Source organism: Gekko japonicus, unplaced genomic scaffold (assembly GCF_001447785.1).
Source record: "Gekko japonicus isolate JY-2015 unplaced genomic scaffold, Gekko_japonicus_V1.1 scaffold1585, whole genome shotgun sequence".
NCBI lineage: Eukaryota > Metazoa > Chordata > Lepidosauria > Squamata > Gekkonidae > Gekko > Gekko japonicus.
In genome coordinates this window covers 61998-84451 of record NW_015172602.1, presented here as the reverse complement: position 1 = coordinate 84451, position 22454 = coordinate 61998, and the positions used below count along the sequence as shown (strand labels likewise).

At 44.2% G+C, this 22454-nt stretch overlaps 1 protein-coding gene across 1 annotated transcript in view; it reads left to right on the top strand.

Moving 5' to 3' along the window:
• ISPD (isoprenoid synthase domain containing) overlaps window positions 1-22454 on the top strand; it is a 103084-nt gene that overhangs the window by 48797 nt on the left and 31833 nt on the right. The window contains exons 6-9 of the mRNA XM_015421586.1: window positions 14159-14256; window positions 14679-14771; window positions 15663-15755; window positions 16256-16378. Of these exons, the coding sequence (XP_015277072.1) occupies window positions 14159-14256; window positions 14679-14771; window positions 15663-15755; window positions 16256-16378 (407 nt within the window). The remainder of the gene's footprint in view (window positions 1-14158; window positions 14257-14678; window positions 14772-15662; window positions 15756-16255; window positions 16379-22454) is intronic.

The window sequence follows — 22454 nt, the reverse complement described above, 5'->3', positions numbered from 1 at the left end:
TCTTGGAAGTTAAGCAGGGTCAGCCCTGGTTGGCTGTCCACCTCTGACTGTCTTGCCTTGAAAACCATATGGGGATGCTGCTTGCCTCTGACTGTCTTGCCTTGAAAACCATATGGGGATGCTGCTTGATAGCACTTCCACCACCTCTACTGTTTGCCAGAGAGAGGCTATAACAGATTGGGGGGGAGGTACACTTAGCAAGTCAGATTTATTCAGATCATAAGCCTTACAGTCCCCACCTCTATGGAGAACCTGGAAACAGGCAGCAAGGATAGCTCAGGCTAGCCTGAGCTCATCAAATAAGCACGGTCAGCCCTGGTCGGTATTTGGATGGGAGACCACCAAACTATACTAGAGGCATGATATAGAGGCAGGCAAGGCAAACCATCTCTCGACATCTCCTGCTTTGAAAACCCCAAGGAGTCACCACAAGTGGGCTGCAACTTGAGGGCTGCAAAAATTCCAGGAAGGACTCAGACTCCCCAGTTCTATCCTCAGATAGGGTAGAATGGAAGTGGTTGGAGGAAGGAGAGGAAGTAGTACCAACAGTACAGTCTTGGCTATTTCCTCAAGAGATTACTTTCCAAGTACTTAGAATTTCCTCGAGACCTAAGGAAAACAATGATCTTGACCCAGAACTTCTGGTGGAATCTGGCCAGATGATGTACAAACAAGCAGGGATGCCAGCCCTGACCTGGATGGCCCAGGCTCAACCACGCTTGTCAGATCTCAGAAGTTAAGCGGGGGGTCAGTCCTGGTTAGTGCTTGGATGGGGAACAGCCAAGGAAGTCCAGGGTTGCTACACTGAGGCAGGCAACGGCAAGCCTCCTTTGCTCTTCCAGCTGCCTGCAGCCTTTTATAGAGAGAGCCAGTTTGGTGTAGTGGTTAAGTGCATGGACTCTAAATCTGGGAGAAGCGGGTTTGATTCCCCATTCCTCCGCTTGCACCTGGCTGGATGACCTTGGGCAAGCTGTAGCTCTGATAAGAGCTGTTCTTGAAAAAGAGCAGTTTCTGTCAGAGCTCTCTCAGCCCCACCTACCTCACATGGTGTCTGTTGTGGGAAGGGGAAGGGAAAGTAGTTTGTAAGCCGCTCTGAGACACCTTTGGGTAGTGAAGGGCAGGGTATAAATCCAATCTCTTCTTCTTCTTCTATAGTAGGATGAAGGCAGACTGGGAACACCCTTCCAAGCTAAAAACTAACCATCAAACGTTTCCCCCCCTAAGCTTTGTTTCCTGATACCAGTGGCCACCAAGAGACTCAAGGTGCCAATGGTGGATGAACCTGGGACTAGCTTGACCTCCAACTCAGTTCTACCTATGGATGCAGATAGGCTGCCCAAGACCCCAGCGATAGGGGATTTGAGCAAGCCTTACACAAAGACTTTATAGTCTCAGCCTGCTCCATCAGAATGTCAACAGGAGGCTTGATGTTTGCCAGGGTGGCACATTCTTGGGCATCAGGACTAGCCTCTGCTGATAGTAGAGCTCCAGAACTTAAAGACAAACTTAAGAAGGTTGCCCTAGTGACAGTGATTGTGGCAGATACTTCACTGGACATCCTGCAGCAGTTAGCTAGAGCCATGGCATGCAGTGTAGCAGCCAGAAGGACCATATGGCTCAGAAGTGGGATGGGGACTCTGTGGCACAGGCTGAAGTGACGACAGTTCCCTTCTTCTTCTTCTTTAAGGGCATAAACGTTTTCAGACATGGACTCGACAGATATATTTTTGAAGATAAAGGCATGTTCTACGTACAAACAAATGAACAAAACCCTTCTCAGTCCTGTTGTGACTCCAAATGGATATCATGCCCAGAGCCAAAGAAGAATAGGGATGCCAGGAAAATATTGGACCTGAAATGTCTAAACAACTGCATCAGGACTAGAATATTCAGGATGAAAACTCTGATTTTGGCAGATATTCAAGCAAAGAATTTCCTGGCATCCATCAATCTATAGGAGGACTATTCACACATCCCAGTTTGAGAGGCTCACTGCAGGTTCCTATGCTTCACGTATGATGGGAAACACTTTCAGTACCAGTGCTGCCTTTCAGCTTGAAGTCATTCCCAAGCGGGTTCACCAAGATCATGGTGGCCATTGTAACACATCTGAGAGTTCAGGGAGTGTCGCTGTCACCATCTCTAGATGACATCCTTGTCAAGGCACCTTCTTACCAGCAGAGCGGGTGTCAGTGGGGAAGCATCAGAGATGGCGGTGATTTTTTTTTTTGAGGGCTCATGCCTTCATGGTCAACATGGAGAAGGGCAATCTAAACAACTCTCAATCATGGGTACACCTAGGGGTGCAGATAGGCACAATGAAGGACAGGGGTTCTATGTCTCGGGAGAGACAACACAACGTACAACTTCTGATCATAGACAGGCTGAAAAAATACAAGATAGAGGGGATGGTACTGGCCGTGCTTCTGAGCATGATGGTGTCAAGCCATGAAGTGCTTCAGTGGTCAAGGTTCCATGCCCGAACTCTACAGACGTTTTCCCTTACCTTACCAGGATGTGGTGGCCAATTAGGGCTTCAAGCTGGTACAGTTGCCAAAACAACTTCAGCATCAACTGCAGTGGTGGCTGGTACCCTTTTTGTTCCAATGGGGATCCCCAATCTGAAATCTAAAGAAGGTGGTGATAACCACAGATGCAAGTCTGTGGGACTTGTGTTTTGGGGAGCGGTGGCGCAGGCAGTAAGGGCAGCCTGCTTTAACATCTGGACGAACAGCTTCGACGGTTTGAACCCCACCGCGGTCAGGGTGAGCTCCTGGCCCTACGTCCCAGCTCCCATCCACCCAGCGGTTTGAAAGCCCGTTAAAAGGGCAAGTAGATAAAATGGGTACCTGCTATTAGAGCGGGGGGGGGGGCACCCGTCCCTGGCGTAGCAGCGATGACGGAGAGTGATGAACAGCGGCGGCGGAGAAAAATGGCGGTTGGCGAGGCGAGGAGGCGAACGAAGGAGGCCGGACCAACAAGGTGCGGAGGCGGAGCGACATGGCAGGCCGGAGCCTGACTTGGACGGAGGCCGCTGCGAGCATGCGCGGAAGCACGGAGTGGTCCAGGCCTGGAGGCGGAGTTGCGACAGCCGGAAAAAAAGCGGAACAGCGAAGACCTGCGCTGGAGGAGGGTCGCCGCCGGACTGTCCCCTCGCAGTAAGAAGATCTGCTACAACAGGATAAGGGTGCCTGGTAGGCTTCTCACCTCCCCTTCATATGTGGCCCTAGATTAGATTGGCTAATTGGAATTGTAAGCCGCTCAGAGCCCTTAGGGGGTGAGCGGGATAGAAGTCGAAGGATAAATAAATAAATAAATAAGTCTGCCAGGGTGGGGAACCCACTCTCAAGGGACAGTTTGGTCTCAGGAAGAGACCTCACTGAGTATAATATTTTAGAACTCAGAGCCACTAGGCTGGAGCTTTTGGAATTCTCTGGGATACGAACAGGTCATCACATTCTAGTTCAGACAGACAATATGACAACAAAGTCATAAGGAACCAGATTCTGAACCTTACATGCAAAAGCAGAGGACCTGATCAGATGGTTGGAGATCCAGCTACAGTCACTGGAGGTGGTCCATGTGGCAGGCCAGGACAGTGCATTGACGGACTGGTTGAATAGATGGAGATTAGACCAGTCCGTATGGATGCTCAGCAAGTTGGGTTTTCAATAGGTCTGCAAAAGGTACAGGATGATGGAAATGGACTTCTTTACCACAGACCAGAATCATCAAGTTCCACATTTCATATCCAGAGTTAAAAACCAACAGGCAGCAGGAACATTGGTTCTGAACTGCGACTGACCACAGGGATGAATATACATATTCCAGCCAACTTAGTTGCTTCACAAGATGACTCCGAAGCTGTTGGAACAGAACTAGTGCTGATAGCACCCTTTTGGCCACAAAGAGCTTGGTTCCAGGATCTGAAGAGATTGTCAACCATAGAACCATGGTGCCTACCACTGGGAAAGGACTTATTGACACTAGGATCGGTACAGCATCCTCTCCCAGGCCTCCTAAACCTAACAGCCTGAAGGTAGAGTGGAAACTGCTAGAAGGATTGGGTTACCCTGACAGGGTGACAGACACTGTGTTAGTTTCCTAGGAAGGGTTCCACGAATAGGGTGCATAACACAACCTGGCGGCTTCTTCTCTCTTGGTGTTCAGAACGTGATTGGGAACTGTTAAGTGTCTCAGTTAGAGGTGTCTTAGCTTTCTCCAAGATGGTTTGGATAGAGGGCTAAGCATGAGTACATTAAAGTGACAGGTGGCAACCATATTGGTGGTGATGGGGGCTAGGAAGGGAAGTCCCTTAAATGGCCATCCACACGTTAAGAGATTCCTAAAGGGTTAGTATGTGGTTAAAAGTGCCACAAGTGCAGAGGTTTCTGACTTGGAACCCACACAGGGTCCTGAGAGTGTTGTGTAGAGAACTTTGAACTCATGGAGTTTCAAGGAATGAACATTCAAGACCTTTTTTTAGTGAGCATCACGTCAACTAGGCAGGTGTCAAAACTGAGGACCCTGTCAGTTGACAAGGAACTTCATCTTTTTCACAATGATAGGGTGATGTTACGCTTGGATCTTTGTTCCTGAGGTTAATCCAGTTATTTCACGTCAGAGATCGTTGTCTTACCTTCCTTTGTCCCAGTCATAGATATGACAAGGAAAGGGAACGGCATTGCCTAGATGTTCATAGGGTATTTAGTTTTTCCATCAACAGGCCAAATGTTGGCATGATTTGGATACCCTATTTGTTTCCTTTCGGATATCTTCCTTAGGTCATCTAGTGTCACCTTTTACCTTAAGTAGGTGGTTTTAGGGGTGGCATCATTGTTGCATGCAAGGCTCAGATGTTGCAGTATATTCTTTGTGAGGGGTTGCTACGTCAGCAGCTTACGGATCATTTCCTGTCCTTGGAGACGGTAGGAACGGTGGCCATCTGGAAGTCTGTACACTCATTTACTAGACACTATAGAGTAGAGAAGCTGACCTTGGCTGCAGTGGCTTTTCATTGAGGTGTGTTGCAGCACACCTTATAAACCAGAAGCTGGTTTTCCCACCCTGGGGCACACTGCTATTTTATGTCCCAAGAGTAAGGACTGCCCCGCTCCCAGGACCACCGGAGAATGGAAGATTTGTATTCACTTACCATGAAGCTTCCTTTCTTGGTGGTTCAGGAGTGGGGCAGTGTACCCACCCAGTTTTGGGATGCAGCTTCTGGAGGGGTTTTTTTTGGGGGGTGTAGAAACAGGATGAATGTTTACAAAGTTTCTCTGAGATGCTAAAATTAAAAAATTGTGAGTTAATTGGGTGAGAGAGCAACAGCGGGTTTCAACCTTGGTCTACACCCACTGGAGGGGCATGAAGTTACAAGGCTGGTTGCCCTGGAAATCGAGTTTCACTATGGTGGGGAACAGTGTTCCCTCTAAGATGTGGAGTCTTGTGAGCAAAAATTCTACTTTGGGAGCTACTGGCATGAAAGTTGTGAGCGAGCGATTTGGCTGCTGCGTAAATTAGTTTGCTCTGGAGCCATCCTTCCTGAGCTGAGGCAAAAATGTGTGAGCCAGAGGCTAAAAATCTGTGAGCCAGCTCACCCTAACTCAGCTTAGAGGGAAAACTGGTGGGGAGAAGTGTTTTTCTTTTCCTTAGTGTGATGTTGGGGGATGCATGGCTTGGATACGACGAGGATGTTCCCAGGAGACAGGCCCCTCCCCTTCCTGGATTGATCTGAGGAAACTGACCCTGTTCCAGAGGAGGAGCCTATTCCCAAGAGTAAGGACTGCCCCACTCCCAGACCACCGAGAAAGGAAGCTTCATGGTAAGTGAATACAAATCTTCCTTTTTTGTTGTTGTTGTCGTCAAATCTCAGCTGACTTATGGTAACCCTACCAGGGTTTCAAGGCAAGAGATGTTCAGAGGTGGTTTGCTATTGCCTACCTCTGCATTGGAACCCTAGTCTTGGTGCTCTCCCATCCAAATACTAACCAGAGCCAACCCTGCTTAGCTTCTGAGATATAGCAAGATTAGGCTAGCCTAGGATAATGCTATAATGTTATAGGCTGTATAAATGCAAATGTATACATCCATAACACTTCTCTATTGATTTATTTTGTACTTCCTTTAAATGGAAGACTGTCAAGCTCTGGAAATGAGCTTTCCTTAGACCGATGTCCAGATTGTGGTGATGATGGGGAAAAGTGGCATCAAGTTGCAGCTGACTTAGGGCAACTCCGGAAGGTTTTCAGGGCAAGAGATGTTCAGAGTTGGTTTGCTGTTGCCTGCCTCTGTAAAATCACCTTGGACTTCCTCAGTAGTCTCCCACCCAAATACTAACCAGGGCTGACTCTGCTTAGCTTCCAAGATCTAACAAGATGAGGCTAGCCTGGGCCACCCAGGTCAAGATGCCCAGAATGAAGCTGATCTAAGGGAAGGGTATTGGAATTGGCTGTGCACAGCTGTAGCATGAAGAGAAAATTGAGCAATACTGAAGAAATGATATCCAGTAGCCCAAACCCATTTTGTCCTGTTTTTTGCCCCCACAGCGGGAATAACGAGACGGACAACCATTTGGATTAAACAAGGGCCACTTTATTAACTATATACAATTTATTAATAGCAACCGGCAAGGGAGCATTTCCTAAGTAGCGGAACAGACAAGGCAGGTGTCAGGCTGACCAGCCTCCTTGTCTGATATATCTGGGCGATGCACCGACCCCGGTCTTGGGCCATTAACCTGGCTTGCGACCCTTATCACACACAAAGCCGTTCCTGAAGACCCCCCCAGTTCCCAAAAGACGGGATGGCTTACGGTGCTCACCAATTCCGCTGCCTTATCTCTGCTCTATTTTGCCCAAAGTGACCAACATAATTAAAACAGCCACGCCCCTACCTGTTGTTCCACTGCTCCAGTGTAAGGAAGGCGAAAACACTATCACCCCCATTGCCAATCTTAGGTGATAGTGAAAAAATTCCTACCTGGCCCCCAATTGGGCGACCAGCCGCAGCCTACACTAGCTTAACAGGGCGGGCGGGTGGGCGAGCACGAGGCTGAAACTGACCAAGGGGGCGGGCGTGGAGTCGAGCCTAGCCAGGCCGGCTCCGCCCCTCCCCCGACGTCCCAGCTCACTGTGCTGGGACTCTGTCCTGTCCCGCCTTCCTCGCGGCGGCAAACCAGCCCCTGGCTGCCATTGCCTTCGGCGGCGGCCGGGAGCTCCCTTCTCCACATTACCCCAAACCAAGCAAAATCCACTTACTTTTTACAATTCCATCTTAAATGATCTTTAAAAATGATTTAAAATTGAAGTTTTCATTTTAAAAAATATTAAAGGAATAATTGGATTCACTTGATTTAATGGAAAAGCTGTAGCTTGCCAGAATTTTGAAATTTTACCAACTTTTACTTTCTGTTGTAACTATTGTTTTTATATAGTTATTTTGTAGAAATAGACCACTGATGAAAACTTTGTTGAAATGTTTTTGGTCCTTTGTTTTATTCTAATATAATTAGTATTTTCCCATATGTTGCTGTGTGAATGTTACTTGTTTAAATCTTTGTACCATTGCTTTTTAAGAATAGTTACTCTTTTTCCAAAGCCTTTTCTTGCTTATATTGACACATTCCCTGTTTGTTTCAAATAACTGTGATATCTAATTTTCCCTTGCAGCATAGATCTATAAATCAGTATAAACCACAATAATCAGCAGTTGCTTTAGAACTGATTAATAAACCTTTATATTTATCTGTAGGATACTTTTCCATTACTTTTGTTCAACATTTATTTTAATCTCTTGCAAAAAATACCTATGAATACAATAGAGTATTTCTTGTGTTTATTGCAAACTCTTGCTTATCTAGTATTTGAATGTGATTGCCACAATTGCAGTTTTAAAATGGCTTAAAATAGTTTAAAAGTAATGTGTATATCATCTGATTTTAATTATATCAACAGAATTTGGTAATCTGTATTACAAATGTAATCCTACCTATGCAAATACAGCTAATGAATTCCAAATGTTCTAGGAAAGCTCAAACAATGTTTAGTGCTGTCGGCAACATAAGCCACTGATAATAAGGACACATTCCATTCTGTTAAACTGAGCACTGATGTAGGTAAGAAAAGCATAATGAACATTCAGATGCAAAGCGTTGTGGTTGCAGTATGTTAACTGTTTGAATTTCTACCTTCAGAATATTATTTCTTTAAAATATAGATTCTTTCTTTTAGCTTTTGTAAGGCTTTTGCAACCAATGTTGGAAAATAATACATATATTTTTTTTAAAAACACATTTAATGCTCTTTAAGCAAAACAGGTAAGAACTTGCTAGATGTGCAGACAATGTGGCGCATGTCTGTCTTTTTCATATTATTAGTCTGCAAATAGAGAAACCTCATCCTGCAGTTAGAATGACTCATTTAGAAAGGTAGTTAGGACCTAGGTAGTACAAAAACATCCTTTAAAATTCTCTTTAAGGACTTCTGCCCTTAGGGCAAGTATATCTTTGAACCTCTAGTTGGAACATGTAAACATTCTGCCTGCCTTTCAGGTATACCTTGAAATATATGTCCAAAAATAGGTGGTGGCGGGGGGGGGGATCTTTTTTAAAGAATTCTTGCTCTGATTTGTATACGTTGTTTAATGCCTGAACTTTTTAGGGTGCAGTGAGCCTAAATTCAAGTTTGGAAGTGGTAACAAATGTTTAGTCTCACTTTGTGAAATTGGCTGCTAATTGGTGCATTCAATGGGACTGGCCTTAAGCAGTAAACTACTTAGGGTGCCCTGCTTTGACTTGCCACCTCTAAAACAACTGCTCATTATTATACAGTCAAGTGATTCCTTATCTAAACAAACCTGTGGGTTCTGACCATTATCCTTAGTTGCATTGCACTGGCAGTAGATCATCCTCACCATTACAGACAACCACTGGTTCTGCCTCTGCCTCTGCAGTCTGGAAGAACTGGAATGGAGTGGAGATGTTCAGTTCGTAACTAAGTGCCTAGCAGTGCAGCTCTAAGCAGGAGTTACACCTTTCTAAGCCCACTGATTTAAGCAGCCTTATGGTGGTGGTGGTGGAAAGTGTCATTGAGTCACAGCCAACCATTGTTGATCCTGAATGGTTTTTGAGGCAAGAGATGTTCAGAGGTGATTTTCCATTTCCTGCCTCTGCATAGTGACCCTGGACTTCCTTGGTGGTCTTCCATCCAAATACTAACCAGGGCCAACCCTGTTGAGCTTCCAAGATCTGTTGAAATTGGGCTAGCCTGGGCCATCCAGGTGAGTGACCTTAGAAGGGTATAGTTCTGCTTAGGATTGCACTGAACTATAGTAAATAAAATCAAGGCTCATTCATCAGTACTTCTTCACATGGTCAGCGATCATAGACAATCGCAAGAAAGGATTAAAGAGACACATATGTGCAGCCAAAGCTTTTGGAGTATTTTTAAAAAATATGTTTACTTTTAAATTTAACAAACAACAAAAGATTATTAAACTTAGACACAACAATACAACATTGACCTACCGTTAGAGATACAGAATACAAGTTTCAGATATCAAAAGACAACCTAAAAGAGGGAAAGATCCCTTTGAATTTTGTTATTATGCATCAAAGCAACCAACCATTTTTTCAAAAAGTTATAATATTGGGACCTCTGTGAAGTTTTAATCTTTTCAATAACATATTCCAATTTCTCCAGAATTGGGTACCACCTGTGAACGTAAGTAGAATGACCAAAGAAGGGTCTAGATTAGAGATACTATCTGATATTTTGTCCATTGATCCATATTTTAGAGTACCACGTTTTGACCAAGGGAGAGTCTCTATTTTTCCAACCAGCTTTTGGAGTATTTTTAATACACTGCTGTGTTTGGAATGGAACACTCTCATTTTGCTTTGAAACTGGACATCTAATCGTCTTAGTAATGGGCTTTAAAAACTGTAGCAAAACCTCTGGGTGTGTGTACACTAGTCCAGGCATAAAGTATGAATTGTTTAAGATTACACCTTAATTACTAGAGCTATTTTGATGTTAGAAATAAATCTGTATGCTTGAATGGTGATGGGGGTGGGGCACATGGCTATTTTTATGTATTTATTTATTCATTCATTTATTCATTCATTCATCTAATTTATATTCTGCCGTCCCTGCCAAGGCAGGCCCAAGGCAGCTCACATAAAATATAAAACAGAAATTAGATTAAAAACAGAGCAATACAATTATAAACATTATAAGACAAAAAAATACAAAGTGTCAGATGGCGGGCTTAGCAGCATCCTCAGACAACAGCCGGCCAATAGCATAATCTGGGTTACCTGGCTGTTGACAATGATGTTGGTGCTGGGCCAGGGCTACAGTTTCTTGGGTGCGGCTTCCTAATCAAAGGCCTGGTGGAAGAGCCCCATCTTGCAGGCCCTGCGGAACTGGAAGACTCCCGCAGGGCCCTGATGTCCTTCGGGAGCTTATTCCACCAGCGTGGAGCCGCCACTGAGAAAGCCCTGGCCCTTGTTTCAGCCAGGCTGGCTTCTCTAGGGCCCGGTAGGGCCAAGCAGTTTTGGAACCCCAATTGTAGTGCTCTCTAGGGAACGTATGGGGAAAGGTGGTCCCTTAGGTATGTAGGTCCCTGGCCATATAGGGCTTTAAAGGTAACAACCAGCACCCTGAACTGAATTTGGTATGCTATAAGCAGCCAGTGCAGTGCTTTTAGCGCAGGCTGGATGTGCTCCCGCATAGGGAGGCCCAACAGCAGCCTGGCCACCACATTCTACACCAGCTGCAGCTTCCGGAATAAGAGCAAGACAAAGCAGCTTTCTCTTATCAGATATTAATTTCATTTTCATTTTAGAGTTTGTGACTTCTAAAAATATGTTTTATATATGCAGTAACAAAAATGAATAATCATCATTGTTTAGCAACCCAGCTCTCTTCATCCAACACTTGTTTGTCCATGGGTCTTAATGAGCATGCAAAGGCTGATGGAATCAGTTTGCATGCAACACTAAACCCTAAACATGTTTTTACATGACTTCAGGGAGCCCTTGGGTCACATCCTCCCTCCTTCCCCTGTGCCTCTCACATTCTTCCTAGTGCATGTTCATGTTTCTTCCCTTCTGTAATTTCAAACTATGGCTTGTTCATTGCATCTTAAATAGGAAAAAAAGTTTTGCAGGAATCATATATGGGAAAACAAAGTTAGTGGAGTGGCTGCTTCACTGACTGTCTTCTGCACTGGTTCTAGAATCTAGGCCTTTTCTCTCTGGTAGGAGTCATACTCTTGACAGTTACTGAGCACCAATGTTCCCTCTAAGCTGCAGAGCCTTGTGAGCAAAAATGCTACTTTGTGAGCTACCGGCATTAAAGTTATGAGCAGGCGATTTGACTACTGCATCAATTAGTCTGCTCTGGAGCCACCCTTCCTGAGCTAAGGCAAAAATCTGTGAGCTGGAGGCTAAAAACCTGTGAGCTAGCTTACACTAACTCAGCTTAGAGGGAACACTGCTGAGCACATGAAGAAACTCAAATGAAAAGCATTGTGCTCAAGGTGTCAAATGCCACAGTTATCGGGTGCAGATCGTGCTTGTATAAGCAAGCTCTGAGAATGCCTGTATGTTTTCGTTTTGTTGTGGAAGAGTGTAGTGCTCTAGGGGAGTGGTCTTCTACCTTTGTAGGCTCAGGGCCCATTGAGCATGAGACCAGTGCTAGCAGGAAGAAGGCCAGAACCTATGCATTGTAGATCTAGGGAACCAAAGACAGGAAACACATGCCAAGCACCAAGAGGTACATCAGAGTGAGGAACAAGTCAAGGGTTAGAGCATGGAGGAATCCTCTCCAACATTGAATGAACTTGCCTCTTCCTGCTGCTGTTCTTAGCATGCATAGAAAGAAATGCAGGAGGCATAATACCTTTGCTCTTTATGCAGCAGGTCCTTCCAAATGGTAGTACCAAAAAAAATAAAAATAAAAAAGGCAGCTCCATAGGTACTTGCAACCTAGCAGGAGGGTTCCACAGTTCACTTAAGAGTCCTGACACATTTTTGAAGACTATACGGGACTGAGTCTTTCATGGCAGTAGATACAAAGTTTTTCATGCATATTAATTTTGCTGCTGTAAACCACTACTTGGGCTTGTTGGTCTTTCATACTGACACCTGGAAGTGACCAGCAATGGCAACGTAATACAGTGGCAGATCCTATTTATTAATGGTATTTGAGGTAATTAGTGAATTTTATAGTTTATGGTAATTAGTGAATTTTATAACTAATTATAACATAATTTATAACATAATTAGTGAATTTTATAGTTTATGGCTAGCTTTCCCTCAGTACTCATTAGAAGAAGGAGAAGAAAAGATTGGATTTATACCCTGCCCTCCACTACCCGAAGGAGTCTCAGAGCGGCTTACAAAGTCTTCCCCTTCCCCTTCCCACAACAGACACCCTGTGAGGTAGGTGGGGCTGAGAGAGCTCTGACAGAAACTGCTCTTTTTCAAGGACAGCTCTTATCAGAGCTACAGCTTGCCCAAGGTCATCCAGCCAGGTGCAAGTGGAGGAGTGGGGAATCAAACCCGGTTCTCCCAGATTAGAGTCTGCACACTGAACCACTACACCAGACTAGTGCATCCATAGTCCAGAACACCACAGCTACCAGAAAATACAACATTTTAAATTCTTTCACTGGGAACACAGAACATGATGCTTATCTCCATAACCAAGACCAGCATTTGAACACAGAGCAGGCTGACACGCATGAGATGGAAAATTATCACCTAGCAAATAACACCCTATGTAGTGTCTCTCAAAGGGACAGGACAGTTTTTTCTCCATGCCAGGTCGATTTGGTCATCTTCAGAGGCCCTGCTTCAGGTGCCCCTGCCATCTGACACTAGATGGGTGGTGACCTGAGAAAGGGCTTCCGCAGTTATGGCACTCGAACCTTGGAACTCTTTCACTAAGGAGATTAGTCCTCTATTGATATCTTCCACCAGCGGCTGAAGACTTTTTTGATTTGTGTGGCATACCCTCAATAACTGTTATTAGTCCTCCTCTCTGGTTATGTTTTTTTTGTTCATGTGTTTTTATTGAGTTATTTTATAATTTTAAATGTTTTTAATTTTTCTGATGTTTTTATGTGCACTGCCTTGGGAACTCTGATCAGGCAGGAAGGCAGCATAAATATGATTTAGGTAAAATAAATCCCATTTTCTCTATATATAGATAGAAATAATAGTAGGTTTCAAGCAATCATAGAATAATAGAATGAAAGGGATCTTGCAGGTCATCTAGTCCAACCCCCCGCACTCTGCAGGAGCATAACCGAAAGATAGCCCTACAACATGCCCAAAAGATGGTCGTCCAGCCTCCTCTTGAAAATGTCCAGTGAAGGAGCATCCACCACCTCCCGAGGCAGTCTGTTCTACTGCTCAACCACTCTTACAGTTAGGAAGTTTCTCCTGATATTTAGCCGGTAACGACTCCCTTGTAATTTCCACCCATTAGATCTAGTCTTGCAATCCAGAGCAATAGAGAATAGATCCGCTCCATCTTCTACATGACAGCCCTTCAAATACTTGAAGACTGCAATCGTGTTCCCTCTAAGCCTTCTCTTTCCCAGGCTAAACGTACCCAACTCTTTCAGCCTTTCCAACCCTCCCACCATCCTGGTTGCCCTCTTCTGGACACGCTTGAGCTGTCAGCATCCTTCCTAAAATGTGGTGCCCAAAACTGGACACAGTACTCCAGGTGAGGCCTGACCATAGCAGAATAGAGAGGAACTACCACCTCCCGTGATCTGGACACAATGCTTCTGTTAATGCAACCTAAGATTGCATTAGCTTTCTTTGCAGTTACATCGCACTGCAGGCTCATGTTTAGCTTGTGATCAACCAGAATACTTAGATTCCTTTCACATGTGCTGCTGTCAAGCTAAGTCCCTACCATTCTATATCTGTGCCTTTGATTTTTTGTACCTAAGTGTAAGACTTTGCACTTATCTCTATTGAAATTTATTTTATTTCTCAGCCTACTGTTCCAGGCTATCTAGATCAACCAATGTGGAGGTAAGAACTGTATTGTAACTGTACACAAAATGATACTATGGAAGTGACAGTAATAAGAATATATGTTCTTCTCTCCTCGTTTTAAATTCTCTTTATTAGAGGCAATATCACAACAAGTTTGTGTTATCACTGATATGAATGAAAATGCTGTGCAGGTGGGGTTTCTCCTGCATAAAACATTGAAGAGTCATGTGAAAGTAAGTACAAGTTTCTCATTCTCACCAGCATGTCAAAATAAGCATAATTCCAGTTTGAAAGATTGTCAGAGATTTTGTGCCATTGTGTATCTTGTTACCCAAAGTAACTGACTGGGTAACTGGGTCACCAGTCCACAACTGAGTCACCAGTCTCCACCTTCCATGGTGGGTTCTTTGAGATGTGAAGCATAACAATGGTCATGTAGACCATCTTGGAATCTAAAGCACCTTATTATTACTATTAGTATGTTGGTTGTGATTTGTGATTTTATTGGATTTTATAAATTTTATGTATGTGCTTATGCCTTTGTAAGCCGCCCTGAGCCCGCTTGCGGGGTAGGGCGGGGTAGAAATACCTGAATAAATAAAATAAATAAAATAAAGAGTGGTTTCAGTAACGCAGGCTGTATTTCCTTTTTCAGCAGGTTAGAAGTTTATCATCAACCCTATGTAAAGATGATAACCATCTGCAAAATATCTTATTAGGACAGTGTTACAACTTTATTTGCATAAATGTAAGTATTGTGGAAAAATCAATAGCAACTTCTAAGCATGTTTATAACATCACATCATTGTCCTTGGGAAAACTGGCCTCTTTGCAAATTTCATGGTTCACTGTCAGACTGACAAAACTCAGACTCTGAATTATAAAGAATAGATTCTGAGTTAAACTAGGCCATATGTTTCATCTAGGCATCAGTTCTCTCAGTTTGAGTGTTGGCTGAATGAAAGTACTGTTTGAGCATTTTATAATCAGATACACTCCGTACAAAGTTGTCATCATTATTTTGGCATTCAACTTAACATTTTGGAAGGGAATTTCTAAATCAGGACAATTACTACTTATTTAGTTTTATTTCTTGCAGTATTTCCATTGCATTTTCAATTTCCTGCTCCAAACACCATATGTTTTGCAGGAAGACATTCTGCAGAATACAATATACTTAAGCCCTTCCTGCCATCAAATTTAAAGAATATGACTGATGATAATAATGTGATTGGAAGGACATTTTTCTCTAGTCAGATTGGTTACTTAGTGGCTCTGTAAGTTTTAATAATCTACTATAATATGCTATTTGACTTAACTTGTGTTCTCTGGAGTGACTTTTTAAAAAAATCCAACCCCCCCCCAACAGTGTTTGGCCCCTCCAGTGTGGCTCTGTGCTTCCTAAAGTGAATTAACATTTATCAGTGAGTGCACAGAGGCTCTTATACAAAAATGGATAAACTTGCCTTGCAGGAGAGAATTGGACTTGTGTATGGTTTTTGTCCTTTACATCTCTTGTGATTCTATAGCTCTGTTATATAGGGGGAAGAGGGAAAAATATAGATAATGATTTACATTACATAGTCTGCTGTGCTTGTGAAGATGCCTTTTTCTTAACATGGGCTTTGGTTTTCTTTAGGATACACCGTCTGACTTTCAGAAAACTCAACAGCTAGTGGAAATGCTTGAAAACACAAATGCTTCTGTTTTATATTCCATCGTTCTAATTTCGGTGAGGTAGTTTGTTACATTGTTATTGTTGTTTTATTGATATAAATATGTATCTATTTAAAGTACTTATATACCTGTATCTTGACTGAGCAACTCAAGACCTAAAGTGGGTAACAACAATATAAAAACAGTTTTACTGTCTGCCACATGACTGAGGCAGGCAAAACTTGGACTGTCCTGTGAGTATCTGTTTACTCCAATTGTTTTGCTGCTTGTCACTGCTATCTTCAATTAAAAATACAATTTAAATGAAAATATGAATGCCAGGAACATTTGAGTTTGGAAAAAAATGCCACAATAGGAGATGTTGGCCACAATAGGAGATGTTGGTAATACTTGAGAGCTATTGGATTATTTGCATATTTTTAAAAATGTACAAAGAAATAAACAGAAGCCTTCCTTTGGTGCTGTTGTAAGTAGCAGTTGGTAATCTTCTGCTTGAAGTTCTATTTTCTTTTGAGAATTTAAATTATTTTCTGAAGGTATCCTGTCCCTTTGCAGGTACACTTGAATAACTTAGAAGACACATCTTGCAGCAGTGAAATGCCCAAGTTAGTTGAACTTGCCAAGGAAGTGAATAAGACAAATATTTTCCTTTATGGTCTCATTATACACTACCAACAGGTATGTACTAGAATGAATAGATATACATTATATCTGTGAATACTCTCCATTTTTTTTAATCTTAATGATATCTTTGTAGTGAATAAAAATCCAAGCAACAAATACTCTAAACTTTGTTTTTTGGTTGTAGAAGTGCTTGCCTGATCATGTTTACTCTTCAACAGCATTCATAATTTCAAACATCCTTATACATAATGCTGATTTCGTGTGATTCTTCTTTGAACGTTCCAACACGCTCCCACAGTGTTTCGTTCTGTGCCCTGTCATTCAGAACCTTCCCCCATCCACTGGCTGTGTGGCCTCAGTCCTGCCCATTTATGCAGAGCACCCAGCGACCCATTGGCTTTCCCTCCAAAACGCCTCCTTCCCTCGCCAGAACTGCTTTCCCTCCAGAACGTCTCCTTCCCTCAGTACAAATTATGCAGCCAGAAGCCCGACGGCCTTGCGGACTTTCAGCCCACCACTGGGTTAATCCTCCGGCGATTACACAACCCCCAGGGAGGGTGCCAGACGCCTGACAGCGCCCGACAACTAACCCACAGCTCCTTTAATCCTCCTACGCGACCCTCAGGGAGGGGGCCAGACACCCGACAGCACCTGACAACTGGTCTTCAGCTCCTTCTCAGTCCCCTTCCTGACAGCATACCTCCATTGCGGCACCTCCACGACACTACTAATTAAGCTTCAACCTCAGGTAAGCCTGGGCCAGGAGCTGGCGGCAGCTTGGTTGGCCTGCTCACTTGGCCTTCCCTTGCCCCAATAGGCAGAGTTGTGCCGGCCACTTCCTCAAGCCTTCGCGGCACTGCTGCTGCACCTCAGAGATGGCCTCAAAGGGGACGGCTCGGAGCTGGGTCCTGGCCTCCTGGCTTTACAGTCCACTCACAGAGAGCGGCGGAGGCCTTACTTGCTCGCTCACTCGGCCTTCTCTCTCTCTCTCCTCAACATGCGAGCCCATCACTCCCTCAAGCCTTTGCACCAGGATGTACTAAAAGGAAGGACAGGATTGCCCATTGGAGACAATGGGAGAGACTTGAAGGCCCATTGGGAATAATGGGACCCAGGAATACCAATTGACTTCCATGGGCTCCATTGAAATACATTGTGGCTCAAGGAGAGTTGCAAAGCAAATGCGGAATGGATTACAGTCTCTGGTCTCAAATACACTACTCTGGGACTGGAATGACAGGCACCAGAGTGGAATGACAGCCCCTGGGGGTAGCAGGAGTCTTCTGGGACTGGAATGACAGGCCCCAGAGTAGAATGGCAGCCCCTGAGAGTAGCAGGAATGTCCTGGGAGTGGAATGACAGGCCCCATTGTGGAATGACAGCCCTTGGGGGTAGCAAATGTGTCCTGGGACTGGAATGACGGGCCCCAGAGTGGAATGGCAGCCCGTGGGGGTAGCGCCAGAGTTCTTGTACTGGAATGACAGGCCCCAGAGTGGAATGACAGCCCCTGGGGGTAGCCGGAGTGTTCTGGGACTGGAATCACAGGCCCAATAGTGGAATGGCAGCCCCTGGGCATAGCAGGAGTCTTCTAGGACTGGAATGACAGGCTCCAGAGTGCAATGACAGCCCCTGGGGGTAGCATGAGTGTCCTGGGACTTGAATAACAGCTACCCCCAGGGGCTGTCATTCCACTCTGGGGTCTGTCATTCTACTCTCAAAAAACTGCTGCTACCCCCCGAGGCTGTTCTTCCACTCTGGGGCCCTTGATTCCAGTCCCGTAACACTCTGGCTACCCTCAGGGGCTGCCATCCCACTCTGGGGCCTGTCATTGCAGTCCCAGGACACATCTGCTACCCCTGAGGGCTGTTATTCCACTCTGGGGCCCTTGATTCCAGTCCCGTAACACTCTGGCTACCCTCAGGGGCTGCCATCCCACTCTGGGGCCTGTCATTTCAGTCCCACAGTGTTGTATTAGAGACCAGAGACTGTAATGGGAAATCCATTCCGCATTTGCTTTTCAACTGTTCTTGAGCTGTGGTGTATTTCAATGGAGCCCATGCAAGTCAATTCGCGCTCCCGGTTCCCAGTATTTCCAAAGACAATCCTGGGCAATCCTGTCCTTTTTAGTACACCCCCTTCACACTGCTGCTGGTGCACTTCAGGGATGGCCTCGAAGAGGAGGGCTTAGTGTGGGGCCCTGGCCTCCTGACTTTACAGTCCACTGACAGAGGGCCTCTAAGATAACTTGCCCTCAAGTGCCCTTTCCTGACATTTGACCTCACCGTACAACAGGTCAGGCCATGCCAGGAGGCTATGGCAGCTTGCTCACCCCACGCGGCACAAAGGACACCACTTGCTCCCTTGCCGGTCCTGGCCCGCACGGTTCATCGCCCCTCAGTCTTCCACAGCAACCAGGAAACAACGCCATTTGGTCTCTACGGGGACTGCCCCTCAGCTCCTTCCCACCAACCCCATGACGAAGATGTCGCCTCCGCCCTGTTCCTCACAGACTCCCTCCAAGGGGTGGTCGCATTCACAACCTCTTCTGTAAACAGCTCCTCAGCACACACCCTGCTCTCATTCTCTCTCATTGTGCAGGGACAACCTCGATGCGCCCTCAAAGGTTATTTGACAAACATGCCTCCAATATTTTCTCTTGGGGGAAAAAATATCCTCCTTATATATACCTGCCACTACCACCAGTTGACAAAGCAACACAAGACCCTCCAGAAAGAGCCACTTTGGTGTGGTGCTTAAGTGCACCAACTCTAACCTCGGAGAACCAGCTTTCGTTCCCCACTCCTCCACTTGCAGCTGCTGGATGACCTTGCCCAAGCCATGGTTCTGACAAGGCCTGACCTTCAAAAGCCAGTTCTTGAGAGACCTCTCTCACCCTAACTACCTCACAGGATGTCTGTGGTGGGGAGGGGAAGGGAAAGGAGATTGTAAGCCACTCTGAGACTTCTTCAATCCCATAAGTTACACCTCTTTTATACAATACAGCTTTACTCCAAGCAGCATGACTCCTTTCAATGGCTTTCGGCAAACAGCAAACTATTCACAGTTTACGTGTCTACCCATGCATTTAGATCCTCCACTGCAATGCACACCTTTGCTTACATCATGCCCACAAAACACATGCCTTTTCACAATGAAGCCTATACAGGTTTCACAACACTCATCTACCCATACTCCTCTTCATCATTCCAACATAACCTTCTGAGACTTTCCTCACAACGACTCTTTCCACCCCACTTTTCCTTGAGACCTCTTCTATCTCAGGATTGACACCGCAACCACCACCACATTGAATGACAGGGACATCCAACGTACACTGACTTTGCAGACTGCCCAATTGCACACACTACTCCACAGACCCCTCTGCTCTGCATTTTCTGCCCCACATTGTGCAACCTTCGACACCACTTATTGTGTACCATCAGGTATGTCAGACTTTACTTCCATGTTTCTGCCTTTCTACTACGTAATGCTAATATGTACTTTACCTACTTACAGCCACTGCATTCTTTAAACTTCACATCTTTCTAGAGCTCGTTTTCTACAATGGGCTTTACTGCTAGTAAATATATATTTTCACTTATTTATTTGGAAATGTATATGCCATCTCTCCTAAAACCAACAGCGTCAGAACAAACCATGAAAACATCATAAAATATTATTCAGCAACCTAAAATGATATTCATAAGGGTAGTTCAGTTCAGTACCTTTGTTGCCATAGATTATAAACATAACAAAAGAAAGAAAACCAGTATGATTTTAGCATTACAAAGGGAGAAGTTCCCCATCAGAGGATTTTACCTTTGCTCCTGAATCCTCATAGCAATTAAAAGATACCTTGCTACTAAACAAGTAATATAAGGGTGCTGGTCTGACAGAAGATCTAAAACAAGCCTCTCATCAGGATATCCATGAAAGTAGTGCAGAAGAGGACTAATTAAAGAATCCCACAGTAACATAGAAGTCACAATAAAGCAAAACATGGAATACATGGAAAACATGGAATACATGGAAGAAATTTAGAAAGCCAACCAAGATGGAAAGAGAAAAAGAACACCTTTCCTATTAAAAGTCGTACAAGTTCTTGTGTCTCAATCTAGCAGGCAGGTTTCAAGAAGTCTGATAAAGGACTACTTCACTCCCTCATGGACATTAATATCTAATTTGTTTCTTAAAACTTTTGAGTGACTGTGGTAAATGGAACATTCCGAATTTAAGCCTATTAGCATCATGCCAAGGTCCTGTTGATTTCCATGGAACATTAAAATAATCTAGAGTACAGACCTGCACATGTTGCTGACCCTCCAGAGGAAGCAGTTTATGATTTGTTGGGGGAGAGCTCCGCCATCTCACACAGGCATGCGTGTGCATAAAACACTTACTTGCCTCATATTAGTCTTTTAAACTATATTAAAGACATATTTTTGTGCAGTTTGTTCCATTGGCAGCTACACTTATGTTACTAGGCTTTGGTTAGTTTTAAGAAACACCCATGGAGTTTGTGGAAGAAATACATAGTAGCCTACCATTGCATTTGAATTTTTGTGAGATATATTTTTCTACCATATGGTAGGAAAATACGAACAACTTCATAATTTATAGAATTTCCATTTCCAACTGTCTAAACCATTTACATTTGATTCTTCAGTATATCTAGATGTTATCGTTTGTTTTGGATGTATACCCCATTCCTTCAAATACAGCTTTGTGCTAATTATGTAAGGTCATTCTTTATACTAGACAGCAATGTATAAAATAAATATACTCTATTGGGCTTGTAGCTGGCAGTTGTGGTGTTGCTTGAATTTTCCATCAAAATATTTTTTTAACTAAGGATATTTCTTTGCTTTTTGGTGTGAGTCAACCTGTGTGGTACTGTCCGTGATATGAATTTTTATATTTGGCAAAGTGTCTGCCTTTGGGTTTCTGATTCTGTTTCCTTGCATATGCATATACCATATGCAAAGATTAAATCTCCAAAATTCAAAGGGCACCTTATAGGAGACTAGGCCCTAAATTATTCTCGCAGTTGTTTTAGAAAGGGAGTTCTGAGAGGACAAAACCATTGCTAATAATAATAATAATAATAATAATAATAATAATAATACCTTTTGATTTATTGATCGCTCATCCTGCAGAGCTGCTGCCCTGAGCGATTTACAGTTACACAAGTTTTCACAAGGGACTAACAATGTTTCATAGGGTAAGAGAGGACAAAATATATAATTCTTTAAATCGCACACTTTTGTAGCCGACGGGGATTTCGTTCAGCTGTAAGCTTCAGGTGTGTTCCGGACGGCATTCACTTTCGGCGTGGCTTGATGACGTCAGTTCTTCCAGGACTGCTTTTTGAGTCGTAGTGCCACACTGCCACCGCCTGGCCGGATTGGCTCATCACAGGCTTTTTAATGCCGAAGAGGTCTTTTTTTTTTTAGGCTTCTGAGCTTCCGAGCTGGACCTTCCATTCGCCGGCTAACACCTCCCCCACGGGGGTTTAGTGTGCCCACCCTCTCTAAGGAGTGGTACCCATTTTATCTACTCGCCGAAGCTTTCGAACCGCTGGGTGGACGGCGAGCTGGGGACAAGGCTGGTAGCTCACACCAGCTCGGGCTAGAACTGACAGCAGCTCTGTTCAGTTCAGATGTTAACAAGAGAATAAATCCTCTGCGCCACCGCTCCCCGTAGCCGTAATCTAACCACTGATTGCTAAATCATTGTGTTGTGCAACTAGTAGAGTTTCTCATAACTACTCTGTGTATTGCCAAGAGACAAAAGGTTCTTTTCTGCTGAAGGATATAAGCACACATGTGGTGAAGGAAGTAAAACAGTTTTATTGAAATCTCTTTAGTAATGTACAGAAAAGAAATCAACAAGTCATAGAAACAGAATATATCCTTACATCCCTTCAGCTGCTTGGGAACACCTTTAGTACAACAGTGTGCTGAGTTCTGGAACTGGCCAGTGTGCTCTACTGCTCCACGGTCAGCCTTTTGGCGATATGCTCTGGGTTTGTTTGTTTTTTGCTCTTTTGCTCTTTTTTACTTTTTCTTATTTTACTCTCTTTTCGTCTGTCTGTCTGTCTGTCTATCTATCTATATGCAGTTATATATAT